General features: G+C 53.1%; 1 protein-coding gene across 1 annotated transcript in view; it reads right to left on the bottom strand.

Annotated features, from left to right (window-relative positions):
* The window catches only part of SDC1 (syndecan 1), a 24,758-nt gene extending 14,807 nt beyond the window's left edge, over positions 1-9,951 (bottom strand). The window contains exon 1 of the mRNA XM_029232377.1: positions 9,647-9,951. Within this exon, the coding sequence (XP_029088210.1) occupies positions 9,647-9,712 (66 nt within the window). The 5' untranslated portion in view covers positions 9,713-9,951. The remainder of the gene's footprint in view (positions 1-9,646) is intronic.
* Positions 9,952-19,650: the final 9,699 nt, after the last annotated feature.

Raw genomic sequence — 19,650 nt, 5'->3', positions numbered from 1 at the left:
AATAGAAATCTCAGAATTAGGTCTTGGGGGGAAAATAGTAATCACGGCTAATACGTCTTGAGTACTACGTGCCCGGTACTAGTCTAGGCACTTTACCTGAATGAATTCATTTACACCTCATGATAACCTTAGATTCTAGTGCAAACCCATCTTACAGATGAGAAAATTGAGGCAAAGGGGACGAGTCATCTGTCCCAGGGCACACAGCCACTGAAGTGCTTAGAGAGGGGGTCTGGGGCCAGGCAGTCTTGCTCCAGCGGGTATGCAGTTAGCCACCCCATCACAGGGAGGACTGCGGGCTCTCTGACCCTCAGGGAGAAAACAGCCATCATTTCCACTGGAGGCGGCACAGGAGAAAGTGCAGAAGGAAGGAGGACCCAGGGGTGGGGCCCTCCCCCTCCACCCTAGCCCCGCTCCCACTCCAGGGCACCCCTCAGTCTGCAGTTCTGGGCACAGACCATGGGTCCCCCATAGCCCTGCTCAGCTGGCCTGAGACCACCCCCGCCCCCCAAGGTGCCCCGGCATCTAGCTTCACCGGGCCTCTTGCCACTGCTTACCAGCCTAGCCCACACCTCCTCGGGGCAGGAGCCGGCCCCTGGCAAAGGCTCAGGCAGAGGCGAGCAAAGCCCGGCCTGACAGGGAAGGCTCGTATTTCTGAGAAGGGGCCAAAGCCGTGTTTGTAGGTCCTGCAACATCAGCACCCTGGCGTAAGACCAGCTGGCCATTCACACTGAGCGACGACTACACAGGTCAGGTCAGACTGTGCCCCTCCCCCCAGCCACAGCCACAGGGGTCTCTCCCCAGGGGACTCCCTAAGCAGCGTCAGCCCCAAAGCTCTCCCAGACTTGCTCCTCTGAGCCCAGACAAGGAAGAGGCTCCCGATCACACCATACAGGTTATTTCACAGGATCTTTTCAGAAGCCCTCCGAAGCAGGACTTAAAAAATCCCATTATACGTGTAAAGAAACTGAAGCTTCGAGGCAGGTGCCGAAACCTGCCCAGGATGCTCCAGGGAGGAAGCGGTGGAGCCTGGTAATGATGTGGGCTGGCCAGACTCCACGCCCTGTGCTCTCCCGGCCTCTGCACAGCACCTCTCTCTGCGCCAGCCCCAGGTGGGACTAACCAAGGCAGACCGACCTGCCAGTTCTGGGTCCCACCTCGCCTGCCCAGGCCCAAGGTTTCAGGACCCCAGACGGGGCCCCAAATCCACTCCACAGGCAGGCAGACTCAGACATCCAGGCTCGGGCTGCCGCCACTACCCTGGGAGGAGAGCTGGACCAGGGCATCCACTGGACGCCCAGCCCCTAGATGAGGCTCTGGAAGGACGATCTTGTCCCACAGAGGGGTGGAAGGGAGAGGGGGTTAGGCTGGGGGCTTTCTGCTATTCACACAGCTCACAGAACCCAGGTGGCCTCAGCCACTCCTTCAGAGTCACCATGGAGACCTCAGGGCCGACTTCCTGGCCTGAGCCCTCCCAGGACTTTACAACAACCAGGCCTGCCCCAGGGAAACTCTGCACCTATGCTCACCCTCCAACCCCTGTCCCATGCTCCCTAGTGCCTGTGGGGGGCAGGGAGGAGAGGCAGGGGCAGCACCCGAGGATCTCAGCTCAGCCCCAGCGGGCCCATTCTCCCAGCCCGGCAGGCCCTGGCCAGCCTGGAGGTCGTGCTGCCCAGGCCCTCCCCCCACGGCATCCTGGAGGAGTGTGGTCACCAGGGACAGCAGTATGGCCCCCAGCGGTTTTCTCCGGGAGAAGCTGGAGTGACCTCAGCCTCTACTATAGTCTCAGAGGTTCCTGAAACACCCTGCAAGCCCAAACCTGACCACATGTCCATCCGGGACACTCCCCAGAGATGGGACTCCAAGGCCCCGGACAGTGTTGTGGGCAGCAGGGGTGTTGAGGAGCTCCTGGAAAGAAGAGCCCCTGCCAAGGGACTGACACAGTCAAGTCCCCAAACAGGTCAGACGTGGCCAGGGCATGAGCCGTGACATGGGAACAGCAGTGCAAGTCCTCAGGTCCTCCTGAGGCCTCCCGGGGCCCAGCACGGGCTAGGAGCTGGGGTGGACAAGCCACCTCGGCCCTCCAGAAGTTCCCCCCCACCTCCCCACGCCCCACCCACCCTGGGCCAGACCCCAGAACCCCGTCACCTAAGCCTGCTGGGGGCAGAAGGCACCCAACGAGGGCCAGCATGGCCACAGGAAGCGTCAGGTAGCCCAAGCAGGAAAGGTTGTGAATTCAACGTCCCGTGGTGGGACAAGTCCCTGCACTGCTCCGGAGACGAAGGGAGCCCAAGAGGGGTCCCAGAGCGGGGCTGGTAGCCTCCGCCACTCCCGCTGCCTCCATCGGGGGGCCCCCTGCCCTAACACAGAAAATGCCCTGCCTTAGGCCTGAGTTCCTGATGGGAGGGGCTCTGGGATGAACCCTTTCTCAGGCTGGATGACCTTTGGTTGTCACTGCCCCCCTGGCCTGTCTGTGCAGACCGACCCTGCTGTCTGGTCCCAGTAATGGCCACCCTCTCTTACACGCGGCCCCGGACCAGGCGTGGACCCTTCCCCACCTGCTCAGGGCTGTGCGCACGGCAGGCAGCCAGGCTCTGGGCTTTAGATCTGGTCAAGCCAGGTAGGCTTCCCAACCCCCCACGCTTGCGGCAGAACTCTCCTGAGGCAGCAGGAGCAGAGGCAGGCCCCACCCAGACGCCACCAGCCCTGTGACACAGCCGTGAGACGTCACCAACATCCAAAGGCGTTACCTCGCCTCTGCCTCTCAGCCGCACTCCCATTTCACACGTGGACTCACTGAGCCCAAGAGAGGCCCGTGCCCAGAGTCACTCAGCGGTAAAAAGGGTCGGGCTGGAAGCCAGGCCCCCGAGCCCTAGTCTTGCCTCACACACAGTGGGCTCAGGGACAAGCTGGTTGGATGAGTCTCAGGGGAGGATCTGTGGGCCTGGCACCATGATTCAGCCGATGACTGGAGCGATAAGCACGCCTGCCTGCCCCACTGCCACAACCTGCCCGCCGCGGCTTCCGTTCCTGCGGATGAGCGGACCTGGGGCAGGTGGGCAGGAGGCCTGGGCGTGCGCAGAGAACATCACCCAGCCCTCACCCCCAGCCTGACCTTGCCCAGGGGCCTCCATACACCTCTGGTTCCCATACTGAGCCCTAAGTCCACCTCTTCCAAGAGCAGCCTGCCGTGACTCCCATCCCACAGATGAGCCCTCAGGCAGGCAGTGCCCCCTCGAGTCCCCAGAGGAATAATGTTGGAGGATTCTGAGCCCCCGCTAGGTCCCCCCAGTGCCACCTTCACCCTCCCCAGGACAAGGTCTCTTTGCAACCACATGGCTGTTGGAGCTGAAGCAGGTAAGGGGGGCCCCTTGAGTGCACAGGGGAACTGAGACGCAGAGGGGCGCGGACCTGCCCAAGTCACACCACGGAGGATTAAACTGAGACTAGGTGGGGCACGGGGTCCTGGCCACCCTCGTCTGTAGGAATAACTTCCACAGACTCTTCTAAAGCCCGGGATAGAGGAAGAGCTGCAGTTAAAAAGGGAGGGAGGGAGGAAGACAGCTTCCTGGTTTCTGAGGAGGAAGTGGCAGACAGGTGGTGACCAGGTTTCCCAAAATCTCAGACTGCAGCCTAACCTGCGGGGAAGCCCAGTGAGGAAATCGACAGGCCAAGCAGAGCCCAGTCATAGCTGCAACCCATGCAGCGTGTGCACGCACACACGGCCTCTCGTGGGGCTGCAACCCTCACATGAGTCACTGGGCAGAGGAGTTTCTTCCCAGGGCTGAAGGCCAGAGGAAGAGCAGCCTCTCCATATAATTAGGCAGCACCACAGAGCCATAAACACGGGAGAGAGACCCTCAAACCTTCCCCCTCCTGATCCGACGGCCCCGAGCCCCACGACTGCCCAGCGCCTCCACAGCCTTGAGGCCCTGCCAGAACCCCTGGCTCCCCAAACCCACAACGGCATGACAGGCAGCAGGACCCTTTCCAGAAAAAGCTTAGACCACTCTGGCCCGTGCCACCCCTCCTCTGCACCGCTCCCCCGCAGGGTACCAAGCCCCAGGGAGCTGACCAGGTGCCCCTGCCTTGGACCTGGAAATGCAGGGGACTTTCTAGTGCTGACTCCCCACCCAATGTCAGCATCCCAAGGACAGGCAGAGGTGGTAACACCACACAGATAAAGCTAGCCCTTCTGGGGGGCAGTGGAGGGGGCTCCCCACATCCACCTGGAGCTGGAAGTTGCGTAGTTGCTGAAGTGACCCCGAGCGCAGGATCGTGCCTCCGGGGGTGAGGGGATGCCCACACGCCTGCCCTCTCTCCGCACCGCCAGGGCACTCATGGCCGTTCAGAGGGAGGTTCCAGAATACACGCCCAACCTCTGCCGAACAGCTGAGAGGGAAATGACACCGCACGGAATCTGTTCCAGGGTGCAGGATCCTGGCGCCTAAAGCCCTCTTTCCACAGACTCCGTTAATCCCCTTCCCTCTCTCTAGACACACTTACGCAGGCCCTCAAGGGGCGGCTTTCAACCCAAGGCTCCAAAATTCGTTGTTGAAAAGAAGGAGGAAATCAGGAAATTGTTTGTTCTGTAGAAATCCCAGGGTTCCAGCGCTTAATGACAATTCCTCATGGGGCTGCTCCTGAAGCGGCGGCGGGACCTGGCATTGAAGGGGCCGGGAGGTGAGCCCAGCACAGGAGCCACGAGTCCTGGGTTCTGGTCGCCCCACTGGGGCCACGGTGCCCGGCTTCGAGGCTTAAAAAAAGATCTACTAATTCCACAAATGTCTCCCCAGTGTCCATGATGAAAGTCAGTGCAGGCTGGTTGTTGCCCTGGGGACAAGCACAAGGGCAAACCTTGCTGGTTTCAGCCAGTCTCCTATGCTGGGTTTGTGGGGGAGACTTGCCAGTCCTTCAATTTCTTCACGCCACACACATATGCACACACGTACGTACAAATCCTGGTTCTCCCACGTCGGCCCCTTGTAGGGGCTCACCTCTGCAGGCCTCATCCACAAAATGGGTACAATGACATACATGGTAAAGGTTTGGGGTAAATATGAAATAGGGATGCAGGAAAAGCATCGAGCACCCAACAGCAGGCACTCAGTTAAAGGTGATCCTAATTCTATTAACAGCTAACTTTCCTCTGGTGTTTTCATTACCAAACACTTTCACACCTTCATTATGAAATGAATACGCAAATGAAAGAATCAGGACGAGGAGAACAGGTATGATGTTCTCTTTACACAGGACATCAAGACTTGGCTGTGAAGTGACTCGCCTGAGACTACGTGGTACATTAGTGGCGGAGCAGAGACCCAATACCGGGGGCTCTACCTCACCCAAAGCTGTTTCTGGCCAGCCAAACAGTATGGGTGCACTGCCACCCGAATAAAACACAGTGTGAAAAATAGAGACAGCCCAAGCTAAGAAAGAGGGCCCTTCGCAGTGGTTGAGAATCCGCCTGCCAATGCAGGGGACACAGGTTCGAGCCCGGGTCCGGGAAGATCCCACATGCCGTGGAGCAACTAAGCCCGTGTGCCACAACTACTGAGCCTGCGCTCTAAAGCCCACGAGCCACAACTACTGAGCCCACATGCCACAACTACTGAAGCCTGCGTGCCTAGAGCCCGTGTTCCACAACAAGAGAAGCCACTGCAATGAGAAGCCCGCGCACTGCAACGAAGAGTAGCTACCGCTCGCCACAACTAGAGAAAGCCCACGCGCAGCAACACAGACCCAACGCAGCCAAAAATAAAGAAATTAAATTAATTAAAAAAAAAAAAAAGGAATGAGGGCCCTTGCCAACCAGGATTTAGATGGAGTTAGCCTTACTGGGTCCAGGCTACCCATGACTGACAAGTCATTTACAACTTCAGCCAGGTGGAAGAACTTGGAACATGGGGTCATCTGTTCCCCTAGGGAGCCCGCCCATAAGCACCTCCCTTGACAGCCTCTGTTATTCTAGGTACTATCAGGACACCACAGAGGTCATTGCTCACAGGTGAGACCCTTACTCAGCGCTGAAAACTCTTGTCTTAGAAATAATTCTAACAAATCTGACTAGCTTCTTAGTACTGCTGGAGAAAAGTGCCAGTTAGAAGTGAACTGAAAAGCCGCTTGCTATACTCAGGCCCACAAATGTCACTTATGGCTGCTATCAGACAGGGATGGAAGAGGAAAAAACGCAAACCAGAATCCCAAGTGCACCAACAGAAGGGCACCAGGCCAGAGGCAAAGTGCTCTTCAGAGCTCAATAAACCCAGGAGACAAACGCCATAACCTAACATGGTGACAGCTATGAGGACCCTGGCATCCAGAGATTTAACTATGCTTAGTAGTCTTTCGTTAATAAAGGAAGGGAAATAAATATTTCGGAGTCCCGCCCAAAGTAAGAATATTTTTGAGGGTAATAAGGATTCTTAACTTTCTGAAAAAACCTGGATACCAAGGATACCTCATTCTCAAGAGACTTCAGAATCCAAAATTCTGCGGCAATAAAAAAGATTCCTCTATAAACTACTCCAAAATTCAAGCTTTTCATTAATTCTTTCCAGGCTCCTCTCCCTCCCTTTCTTATTTCTCTCCCCACGAATCTGGGTTAATGAGGTTTTATTGGAACCCACTATGAGCCACAGGTAGAGACTTAAACCAGCCCCACCCTCCCTGTGGAGCTCAAGCCAGGAGTGACATCACCTCCAGAAGGCTCGGAGCCCAGGCAGAGGAAGTTAATGCCTCCCCCAGCCCCACCCACTCCGCCAGGCCGTCGGGAAATGTCTCTACTAGCCCCCATAATTAAGGCAAAAAGGGATTTTCTGCCTTTCAAGAAAGAGAAGAGAGAAAGAGAGGAAACAGCAAATAACTTTCCAGAACAAGCAATTTTTCTTGCATGGCAGAAACAAAAGACCATGGGAATCTCACACACACACAACCATGCGGAAACCTTTTTAGACAAACCTGTTCTCGTCTCTTGGGAGTGGTTTTGAGCAACCTCCTGCCCTAGCAGCCTTCCCTTGTCCAAAGTCAGGCGCCCAGGATCATACCCTACCTCACTGATCCCCAGGGGATTCTGACCTGCTTCCCACTGGGGCCAAAGTGAACCCTGGGAGAAGCCAGATTTCTGCAACCAGTGGACACCTCCTATTTCAGCAAATCCCACTGCCTTATTTCTTTTAGTAAGAGGGCTCTGGGAAGGTACTTTGTGCCCCCACTTTGAACCAAATATGGACAGCCACTATAAAAGGGAGAGGACAGGGCTGGGAAAGAGAAAACAAACTAAACTTAATAAACAAACAATCAAACAAACAAAAACCTAAGTTCTGAGCCAGTGTCTGACCCCAAAGCTTGGTGCTTTCAGGCTCAGCTCAAACACCCCCTCCAGGAAGCCCTCCTACCACCACAGCTCTAATAAGCCTCCCTCCCTTCCTCGTTTCCCCCTTGAAACTCAACTGCCCTGCCTTTCCATAATGTATCATATTTTCTAGGGTAGAAAAAAAACATGCAGCATCTGCTTCTTCCCAGCACACAGAAAAAGTCTGGGAAACGTGGCCCACAGAAAATTTCTAATCCCATCTGCCTCCCCGTGTTAAAAGGTGCTCTGGGATCCCCGCTCAGGAATGCCAGCCTCACCTAAGGCAAGCAAAGGAACCACCACCAGCACTCCTGATTCTGGCTGGAAATAGGCGGAGTGCTGCTAAGGCCCCACCTTGTGCCTGGAGAGCGTGGGGCAGCCAGGAAAGGCCAGGTGGGCCAGGGAGGTAAGCCAAACACCTTCACCCTCTTCTCCAGAGTACTAACTATTGGTTCAAGGTGCGGTCTGAATGCCACAGAAGCCATACTCTTCAAGAGTGAAGGGGAAGCCAGATGCCAACTTCTTGGACCTAAAAGCCAGGCGTGCTACGGAGATCCAGCTCAGAAATCCTGTCCTTCCCCATGGCTCCCCCAGATAGGGCACCCCACATGAACACTCCAACTCATCAGCAATTCAAGCGGCATTAGGGACCCCTTCCTGGACTCCAAAATGTTTCCAAGCATAACAGTCACCTGGGAAGCAAGGAGGGCACTTCACAGATCAGCCTGAAAAGCACCTCACCTGAGCCAGACCCTGCAAAATACCGCAAGGCTCTCAATAATTGGGAGCTACTATTATTATGGAGGGACCCGCTTTCAGCGGGTTGGCGTTGCTGAGGGACTTGTCCAGATAATACATTGTAAGTGGAGGACCGGAGTACCCACGCCCGGCAGCCGCTCCTTCCCCTCCCACGTGCCTCCTTTTGCCAGAACTAGGGAAGTCGAGCCGTCCAGATGTGCTGGCCAGAGACTGCCACTTCCGGCACGGGAAGAGCCCCTCGGTCCGCACCTCCCTTCTTCATCCCGGGGGATGGCCGACCCGGCCCGCGCGGAGGACCCCGGGACTCTAGCAATGGGTGTGGGGACTGGGGGGGGGGATGGACATGACCACCCGGCGGCCAGGGCTGACACCTGGCGGCAGCCCAGGTCCCAACCCACATTAGGGACGGCGCTGCGGGGCGGTTCCCAGGAAAGGGTTACAGGGTCCGAGAACAAAGCGCCCCCTTTGGGGAAGGCGGGCCAGCGGACTGCGGCTGAGGCGGGAGATCACTTTCTGGGGACCCTCGGGATGCTCTTTGTCGGCCAGGTCCCTCTTCAGAGGGGACTCACTCCTCGCCAAAGATGGATGCTGGAGTCCTACCCAAAGGCCTCCCCCCCAGCCTCGGGCTCCACATTTGTCCCCCTTTTCCTCCAGCTCCACTGGGCGGGCCAAGGGACCCGCCTTCCCTCGGCGCGGCTCCAGCACAAAGCCAGGCCGGGGGAGGGGAAGAGCCATTCGCGGGTCCACTCTCGGGGAAGCTGCCCGCGCGCCGCGGCGGTGCCCAGCGCCGGCTCGCGTCCCTCCCCGGGCAGCACAACTTCAGCAGCCCAGAAGTTGGATTCTTGCGGGTCTCTAGCATTCCGGGGCCAACTTCCCGGAACCTCCTTCTACCAGCTCGGCCCGGCTCGTCTCGGGCAGCCAACGGACAGCCGAGGACCCCGCCTCCGCCCGCCCGCCCCAGTCCCCCTCGCAGCCCTGGCTGGGGCTCCTTAGCGAACACGCCCGCCTGCTCCAGCGCCGACACCGCTGCGCCCAAACTTGCCTCCGCCCGAGGGGCCAGGAGCCGGGGCTCGGCGAGTCTGGTTTGAATTAGGGTCCGCGGACGGGGTATAGTTGCCGCGATCACCGCATCCTCCCGGGTCACAGGCGGGGGAGCCGGCGCCGCGGCGCCCGGGGTGACCGGGTGGGAGCCGGCGACCCCAGGCGCCGCCGCAGGCTGGCGGGCTCCTTCGCCTGTGGAACCGTTTTACCTAATTGAGCGCGGAGCCCCGGCGCAGGTTCCGCTCCGCTGGGCGCCGCGGGCCCCGGGTCTCCGCCCCGAGCGGCGGAACCCGTGCGGCGCCCCCCGACGGCGGAGGTAATTGGGGCGGGAGCCCTGATTTCGGGGCTCCGGGTACCGGGGCCCGCCGGGCTAGCGCGGGAAGAAGGGAAGTCCCCGCTTCCCCTCCCCCTCCACGTGCAGCCGCCGACATCGGCGGCTCTGCCAACCCCGGCTTCCCGCCGCCTCCCAGCCCGGCCCCGGGCCACACTCACCGGGAGGGCCGGCTGCAGGCGCAGCGCCAGCGCGCAGAGCCACAGCCAGAGCGCCGGGCGCCTCATGCTGCCCGGACCGGCGGCTGGAGCGCGGCGAGCTGCGCGGGTCAGGGCTGCGCTGCGCTGCCCAGACTGCACGGGGCTCCGGGTCGGCTCCGCGGGTTGCGCTGCGCGCAGCTCCTTCGAGCGATGTCCAGCGCGCGGCTGGCTGTCCTAGGCGAGGGCTGCGGGGTCCGCCGGCTGCAATCCGCTTTCTACGGCTGGATTCCTCCCCGCTCAGCTCGGCTCCCGCCTGCACCTCTCCCGCCGAGCTCCGCCTTATAATAAAGCCGCAGGCCCTTAGCCGTTGCAAAAACTAGCCCCCCACCCCCAGCTCTCCAGGTCCTGGGGCCAGCCCCAGTCCCCACCCCCTAAGACCACGCCCCCTGAGTGGCCCGGCCCCTCAGGATCGCCCCGCCCCCGGCCTGCGGTGCGTGGGCAGAGCCTCGCCTACCTCCGGAGCCACCTTTCCAGCTGGCCGTGGTTCCGGCGTTGCAGCTCAGCTGCTCCTAGGTTCCCGGGTGGTGGGGGCCGAGCGCACTCCTTTGCGCCCAGGCCCAGGGTATTGAGGCTCTGCCTGGGAGAGTGGCGGGAGGGGCGGCAGTTGGTTGTCGACTGTGGGCGACGGTCAGCAGCGCCCTCTGGGAGTGGACACCGAGCGCCCTCCAGGTGCGTGGGACTCCCAGATCCGGGCAGGAACACTTCGAGGCTGTGCGGAGCCCCGAGGTGATGGGGCCTTAAACGGATGGACCCTACCCTGGCTGCGGATGGGGCTGTCAGCGCCCCCCCCTCCCTCCCCCCAGCACAGGTTCCCACATGCGCTCGCCTTCTGCCAGTATTGGGAACGCGGGGCCTTACTTTAAACAGCTGGACACGCTCAGGAGGGGCTGTTAAAAAATTTAAGAATCTCCGGTCACCTCCGCCTGCCGAGGCAAGGTGGGGAATTAAGAAAGGACTTTTCGGTGCCTCTGTAGAAAACAGTGCCCTCTCTCTTCATCCTCCGAGCTAAAAGGAAAAATAAACGGCTTTGTGTCCAGGTGATCTCCGGCCTGCAGGTCTGAGAAGCACCACTGAGGTTTCTGCTCCTTCATGATTCCCGCAGAGGCCCCAGACCTCAGTCTTTCCATCACCAATCTGGAACCTCGGTGCAAAAAGACTATGGAAGACCTGCGGGTGTACTGCAAAAGGCCCCGAAAGAAAAGGGGGGGGGAGACTTCCCTGGCGGTCCAGTGGTTAAGACTCCATGCTTCCACTGCAGGAAAAGAAAAGGGGAAGAACCGGCAGAGCCCTGCCGGCAATCTGGTAGGCGGGAGAGATGGTGCCAAACGACCTTGGACCTGGAGACCAAAGATGGCGTCTTCCCCACCCGCCCTCCCCAGGCAGAAGACAAGGCCCGCCCGGTTGGCCGGAACTAGGAACCAGAAAGCCTCCTGAGGCGTCTTGGCCTCTTGGGCAGTCTCCCGTGTTTCTCTTTAAACGGATTAAACGTTCCTGGGTCCTGGGTTTTGCAAGTAGGGACAGTTGGCTGTGGGCCCCTGGATTCTTCTCCACCCACTCTGCAGGTTTGCGGTGAGCTACGCAACCTCCTGCGCCCCCATCTTAGACGCTCCTCCCATCAGGCCACTGATGCCCCACCTCCACCCCCACCCCCACACAGCACTCAGCCCTGGTTTTGCCTCTGCTCCTGTATACTTGTTTGACCTCAGGCAGCTCTCCCTTCCGGGGTCTCAGTGTCCCCGGATCTGTCTATGAGGGACGACAGATCCTCATCCGGGTTCTTGAGGCCTGATGCAGGGTCTCTTAGTGCCTCGGTTTCAAGGACCGTCCAACAGCATGGCACCAGGCAGGGCTCCTCCAAGGAGCTCAGGGGGTCCGGGGTAAAATGCCCTTTTGGTAGAAGACCATGAAAAAAAAAAAGAAGACCATGTGTGTGTCCACCAGGGAGTGGCTCATGGTCTGAAGTCAGCTCTCTGGCCCTTTCAACCCAATATGGAGGAAAAGTAGGTACGTTTGAAATCTTGCCTCTCTCTAATGCACAAAATAAAGAAAATTGAGGTCAGGGAGCATTTGATGGAGTCTTTTTATATTATAAAAATGACCAGTTCACTGTTTCTTTCAAACTGAGTAAATTTGCCCCAGATCAATGTATATTTCTCTGGGCAGATTAGGAAGAGGAGGGGACTCAAGGAGGACACTTAAACAGAGAAAGGAAGTAGAGGGTCAGGGCTTGCCTTGACCCAGCTGATTCCTGGCCTGCTTGCTTCTCCTCCCAACCCAAATTCTGCAAGAAAATCTTCCTCCCAGAAGCTCTCTCAGAGTCCCATAGTAGCCAGGACATGTGCCTCCTCAGATCCCCTATGACCCCTTGGAATGCCACAGGGACATCAGCCCATATGCACTGCTGTGGCCACCCTGTCTGCACTCTTATCAGCCCCTTCCTTGGGATTCCCCCAGACCTTCATAGATCTAACAACTAAAGGGTTAATGTCTGGCTGAGCAGAGGGCCTGTAGCCTCCCATCTGGAGGCACTAAGGCTAGGCCTCCTCCTGATTTGTGTTCCTAATAGGGGGTATTAAATATTTTTAATATCATCCCTGTTGAGTCACTAACTGCCTTCAGTGTTGCTTCCTTCTCCCATGAGAGAAAAGAAGTTCCTGGAAGGCAGGGCCAGTGTCCCCACCCCTCATTTCTGTCATTTTTCCCACGTACACACAGGGCTTCCTTCTGGGAGAAAGGCTTACTGTTGCCACTGGGGTGGCAGCTGGAGGAGAGAGGGTAGGAAGAGGCCGGCAGCTGTGTGTGTGGGCGGGGGGAGGGTGAACCTTGGGCACGGGGGCTGCCCCTTTGTTGCATTAGGCACCTACATTGGCACAAGCATTCTCTGGGCAAGATGACATCTATCAAAACTTAAAATGCACTTATCCATTAACTCAGGAATTCTGCTTCAGTGAATTCACTCTTCATAAGTATTTTCACCAGTGCCCAAAGAGGCATGTCTAAATGTTCACTGATAAAGGAACAGTGAAATAAATGTGGGTATTCCCACACCATGGAATACTATACAACACTTTTTTAAATTAAGAAAATGGTATGGAACATTTTTCAAAACCTATTTTTAGGTTAAAAAAGCGATGTAAAGAATGATCTATATGTAGTATAGCCAACATTTTCTTAAAACAAAAACGTGTGTAAACATAGACTGCATATGTATATAGTAAAAAAGGTCTAGGGAAGGAAAATGGGATGGGGAAAGTGAAGGAGAACTTTAAAATTTTCTCAGTATTATTAAGTGTTTATAATTAGAATATATATATATTACTTATCTAATTTTTTAAATTAGAAGTTATTTACTCAATCAGTGAAGATGCTTTCAACCTCAACTAATAGCTTGCACTCAAGTCGCTTGAATAATAGGACATGTATTGCATGTACCTATACCTGTATTACCCACTCAACAGCCAAAAACTCCACAACACTGGAACTTAAGCCCCTCCTACCCTTCGGCTCTGCCTTCTCCTCTGTGGCTCCACCTTCAAGATGGTGACAGAATGGCAGCGTTACAGCCATGCCCAGGACCAAGGCCACCTTCTCCTAGTGTCTTTCTTAGGAGTAAGGAAATAGTTCCTGAAGTTCACTCCGCACCACACACACACTTCTTTTCCCATCTCACTGACCTGAAGTGTGTCCCGTGCCTTCATGAAGGCAGCACTAGCAAGGGGAGCTTGAATACCAGTGTGGGTGTAGCTTAACCTTCTAGGGGCTTTGATTTGGGGGAGCCAATGCCACATCCACTAAATATTTCGAGTTCTTAAAGAGTATTAGACGCATGTAAGGGCATTCTTCCAGACGATGCGTTTTCAGAGTAACTTCTTGCCATTATGAAGCATTTTAAAATACCGTTAATCGTTTAACTGTGAACCATTTCAAACAGATAATAAAAAATAAGGTTCCCTTATATGTGGAATCTAAAAAAATGGTACAAATGAACTTATTTACAAAACAGAAATAGAGTCACAGATGCAGAAAACAAACTTATGGTTACCAAAGGGGGAGAGGGGTGAGGAGGGATAAACTGGGAGATTGCGATTGACATATACACACTACTATATATGGAATAGATAACTAATAAGGACCTACTGTATAACACAGGGAACTCTACTCAATACTCTGTAATGACCTATATGGGAAAAGTATCTAAAAAAGAGTGGATACGTGTATATGTACAACTGATTCACTTTGCTGTACAGCAGAAACTAACACACCATTGTAAATCAACTCTACTGCAATAAAAATTTTAAAAAAAGAAAAATAGTAATGTTCCTCAGAAAATTAAAAATAGAATTACCATATGATCTAGAAATTCCACTTCCGGATATATACCCAAAAGAATTAAAAGCAGGGACTAGAACAGATATTTGTACACCCACGTTCATGGCAGCATTATTCCCAATAGCCAAAAGGTGGAAGCAACCCAAGTGCCCACTGGCAGATGTATGGATAAATAAAAGGTGGTATATAAGTACAATGGAATATTATTCAGCCCTAAAAGGGAAGGAAAATCTGGTACATGCCATCACTGATGAACCTGGAAGATTTTCTGCTCAGTTAAATAAACCAGTCACAAAAGGACAAATTCTGTATGATGCCACTTACATGAGGTTCCTAGGGTTAGTCAGACTCATAGAGACAGAGGAGAGAGTAGTGGCTGCCAGGGGTTGGAGAGAGGGGAGAATGAGGCATTATTGTTGTTGTATTTTGGTTTTTTTTCTTGGCCGTACCGTGCGGCATGTAGGATGTTAGTTCCCTGAACAGGGATCAAACCCATGCCCCCTGCGGTGGAAGCACGGAGTCTTAACCACTGCACCGCCGGGGAAGTCCCCGTTTTACCCATTTTAAGTGTACAGTTCAGTGGCATTAAGCACACTCACATTGTTGTGCAACCATCGCCATCTATCTACAGCACAGACCTTCTTTCATCTTCCCAAAATGAAACTCCATATCTATTAAACAATAATGCCTTGGACTTCCCTGGCGGTCCAGTGGTTAAGACTCTGAGCTTCCCTGGGACGAAGTGAGAGAGTGGCATGGACATATATACACTACCAAATGTAAAACAGATAGCTAGTGGGAAGCAGCCGCATAGCACAGGGAGATCAGCTCGGTGCTTTGTGACCGCCTGGAGGGGTGGGATAGGAAGGGTGGGAGGGAGATGCAAGAGGGAGGGGGTATGGGGATATATGTATATGTATAACTGATTCAGTTTGTTATAAAGCAGAAACTAACACACCATTGTAAAGCAATTATACTCCATGGACATGCAGGCAGACAGACACTTATTCAGGACCTCGGCCCAATAGGAGCCAGGCAGTGAGGCCAGGTGAGTTCAGAGGAGGCCCGTGAGATGGTGGGAGCTTCTAATGACAAGTAGGCCTTGTCTCTGCAGAGCAGAAAGGGAAGGGCCCTCCAGGCAGAGGACACAGAGTGAGCAAAGTGGGAGGGGCTGGAAAGTGCCTTGTTTTACTCGAAACCAGATCACCGGGCTTATGCTGGGAAGGTGCAGTGGGCTGGGGTCGTGGAGGGCTGTGAACACCAACGCTGGGTGGTGGTCCTGCACCCGCAGATGGTGGAGAGCCCTCTGATGAGCAGGCAATTTTCCCACATTTCTCCTGGCCTGAGGGGGAGGGTCTGGGCCACCCTCCAGTCCTCTAGACGAGCCCTCTTTGGGGAGGAGACAGGCTAGGAGTGAGAGCTTCAACTTCCTGCCAAAGGGTCTCTTAATTTACCCATCTTGTTGATCCATTCAATCGTTCAGTTATTCATTCATCAAACCCTTCCTTAGAAAATGGGCTTTATTGTTATTTTAAAGTTTGCTGGTCATAATAAATTCAAACAGTGTCAAAGCAAACAACAAAACTTGAAAAGTTCCTTTAGCCCACTCCTCGAGGTAACCACTGTTAAAAGTTTGTTATGGATCCTTCCAGTTTTTTTCCTATGTATACACAGTTGCATGTGTGTGTTAATATTTAGATTAACTATATATATTGGGCCTATTTCCAAGTCAACATATATAGATCCATCCCATTTTTTAAAAATACAAGTAACCCAAGTATATATTCAGGTTACCAAAAATTCAAACAAATTCAAACGCTACGAGAAGGGTGGGGTTTATTCAGACCTTTTCCTCTGCATTTACACACATAAATGGTACTTATACAGACATCTGCAACTCGCCTTTTTGACTTAACATGTCTTAGAAATGTCGGTATCTATAACCAGACTCAGTCTTGCGGCGATTCCCTGGTTTGGCTCTATGTTGGTCTTTAACCATCTCCCTTCTGACGGGTGGTGTTGTTAAGACTTTGCTATCAAAAAATGCTGCCGAATATCCTCACATGGGCTTCTTCATGCAGGGAGTCAGCCTTCCTAGGATGGCAGTGGATGGCCTGCATGGAAGGAGATTCTGAGAACTCTGCTGAATTGGTCCCCCTGCAGGCTGGGCTTCCACATCCCTTCCCAGGGCTGTTAAAATGGCATCGAACACCTGTCCTGACCCAGGTCCTGGCACAGCTCTTGGCAGGGATACAGTCTTAGGGTCCTATGATGGGGTGATTCAGGGGCCATGGGGGCCCAGAACTGAACAGGGAAGGCTTCCCAAGAGTAGAGTTTTGCCAGGCAGAGCAGCAAGCGGGAAGGTCTGTTCCAGGTGGACGAGGGCTTGCCTGCCAGGCCTGGAAGGGCCAGGGCCATCCGTGCCCTGTTGAGTATCGCTGTCCCCTTAGTGTTCAGGACCACGGAGGAGGGGAGGCGCAGAGGTGGAGCCAATCTGGGGAGTGTGAAGGTCACCGAGGAAGGTCACAGAGGGGCAGAGACGCTTCATCCCCCTTTCTCCCCCACTCACGCCTTTCACGCCCAAGCACATGGTCAAGCCCAACCCAGGAGAGTGGGAAGGGAAAGAGGCAGGAAACTCCTCTCTGCTAAGAGCCCACAGTGAAGCAGGCCCTGTGTGAAGAGGGGTTTTCTTTTGTCCCCTCTCCCTCCTTCCTTCTTTCCTGCCCTCCTTCTTCTCTTTTGTCTAATTAATAGACTTTTTAAGAGCAGTTTTAGGTTTACAGAAAAATTGAGGAGAGAGTACAGAGAGTTCCCGTATACAAGCCCCCCATAGTTTCCCCATTACTAACACCCTGCATTACTGGGCGGGCGGGGGGGGGTTACATCTGTTACAATTGATGAACCAATATTGATATATTATTATTAACTAAAGTTCACAGTTTACATTAGGATTCATTCTTGGTGGTGTACATTCTATGAGTTCTGACAAATATATACGGTCATGTACCCACCATTATCATATCACACAGGGTAGTTTCACTGCCCTAAAAATCCCCTCTGCCCCACCTATTCATCCCTCCCCACCACACAACCCCTAGTAAACCCTGAGCTTCTTACTGTCTCCATAGATTGAGCTTTTCTAGAATGTCATATTGTTGGAATCACACAGCACGTAGCCTTTTTTTTTTTTTTCATAGCAGCATTATTTACAATAGCCAAGACATGGAAGCAACCTAAATGTCCATCGACAGATGAATGGACAAAGAAGATGTGGTACATCTATACAATGGAATATTACTCAAGCCACTGAAAAGCATGAAATAATGCCATTTGCAGCAACATGGATGGACCTAGAGATTATCATACTAAGTGAAGTCATGATAACGCTCATACGTGGAATCTTAAAAAATGATACAAATGAACTTATTTACAAAACAGAAACAGACTCACAGACATAGAAAACAAACTTATGGTTACCAAAGGGGAACAGGGGATAGAGGGATAAATTAGGAATTTGGGATTAACAGACATACATTACTGTATATAAAATGGATAAACAACAAAGGCCTAATGTATAGCACAGGGAACTATATTTAATAACTTGTAATAATCTATAATGGAAAAGAATATGAAAAAGAATAACTGAGTCAGTCTTTGCTGTACACCTGAAACGTTGTAAAGCAACTGTACTTCAATTTTTTAAAAATTAAAAAAAATAAAATAAAATTTAAAAAATTTGTGGTAGAACCACAAGGGATTTCTTTGTGAAATAAGGTGATCAGACACTTTATCTGATCTTCCCACTTATTCTATAATAAATGTCATAAATGAACAAAGGGATGGATGAATGAATGATGTCCATCGTGATGGATTTGGCCAATGCTTGGAGAAATGTGCACATCGAGATTGTTCTTTGGCGGGTAACTCCAGGCCTAGCCCCTTTAGCCACTCACCCACACCCAGATGAAGGCAAATATTCTCTTCCTTGTTGGAAAAGACCAGAATCCACCCCCAAGCCCACCCTAGGACAACTTGTGCACTTACCAGCATCAAATATTCTCATCCTGGCTCCACACATGACCCTGGGTTTCCACATTTTCTACCAAAGGCAGGATTCTCCCCGCACCACCCTGCCCTGCTGCTCTGGCTTGAGAATCTTTGCAGAAGAGAACCAGAATTGCCCACGAACGGCTTTGTCTTTTCTTCCCAAATCCCAGAATTGTTAGAGATTTGCCCTGGGCTACACTTGTTCGTGAAAGATTAACGAATAAGAGAAATCTCCAAAGTTAACACCAAGTCACCCCATTCCACTTTTCTCATTAGACAGCACACTTTTTTTAGAAAATAAAGTGAACATAAAGATGAGGGTGGAAAAATTCCTTCTCTGTTTTCTATCCCAACCCAACTGGGTCTCATCTGAAAACTCACGCGTCTCCTGGAGATACCATTGGCCTCCTTTGTAAGTGAACTGATGCTCATACACCTGCAGAGACCTGTGTCTTTGCATTTGCTAAGGGTCTCCTATAGGCCTTGCTCTGTTCTTGCAGTTTTACTGCCTTAATTTGTTTAACCCATAATCATCTTGCAAAAAAGGGACAGTTACCGTCTGTGTTTTACCAATGAGGGCACTGAGCTCACAGCACTTTGGGACTAACTTGCGCACAGTGCTGGGAGGGGCGAGGCCAGGGCTCATGACAGGTAACTGGGCCGAATGTCGCAAACAAGGGAATGCACGAGTGCACGCGTGAAGGCCTGGATGCACACACGGCAGCCACCGGCTGAGTGCCCGCGCACACCAGGTGCTGAGAATCCACGAAAGGCGCCACGGGCCTTGCATCCCACCTCAAGTCCTGGATGTCACAGCTGCTGCTTCTCCTGGAGCCGCTGGGATGTTGTGAGGTCTGCTGAACTCTGCCTCCACAAAAACCCAGCACTCACAGGGACATCCTGATGCCATCCAGGTGTCTGAATGCCCTGATCCCCTGGAGCAGCCAGTGCCCGTCGAGCGCATCCACTCTCCAACGTTCCGGAAAGAGAAGCCAAGTTCGGTTGTGAATGATGTGGGCTTTGTCGTGTGGACCTTCGTGGTTTTCTAGCTTACTTTCCACTCAATGAAGGAGCCGGGTCACCGGTACGTTGCCCCTTGCTCACGGCCGTCTCCACAGAACCATGGTAGACGTTTAGTGCAAAGCTTTTTTTCCCCTTTCTGCTTCGTCCGGTGTCACTGGCTCACACAGTGCCACACGCAGAGGATGTAGCCTTTTCATATTGGCTTCTTTCACCAAGTAATATGCATTTCAGCTTCCTCCCTGTCTTTTCATAACTTGATGGCTCATTTCTCTTTATCTCAATAATATTCCATTGTCTGGATGCATTCATTTGTGTATCCATTCACCTACTGAAGGATATCTTTGTTGCTTCCAAGTTTTGGCAATTATGAGTACAAGCTGCTATCAACATCTGTGTGCAGTTTTTTGCATGGACATAAATTTTCAGCTCATTTGGGTAAATACTTAGGAGCACCATTGCTGGGTCATGTGGTAAGACTTTATTTTCATAATAACAAATACAGTCACATAATAAAAAAATCATTAAAAAATCGAACAGTACTATATATAACATGAAGGTTGCACCTT

Source organism: Monodon monoceros, unplaced genomic scaffold, assembly GCF_005190385.1.
Source record: "Monodon monoceros isolate NGI ecotype Baffin Bay Population unplaced genomic scaffold, NGI_Narwhal_1 Super_Scaffold_19, whole genome shotgun sequence".
Taxonomy (NCBI): Eukaryota; Metazoa; Chordata; class Mammalia; order Artiodactyla; family Monodontidae; genus Monodon; species Monodon monoceros.
Note: the sequence above shows the minus strand (reverse complement) of the source record. Positions and strands in the feature narration are given on the sequence as shown.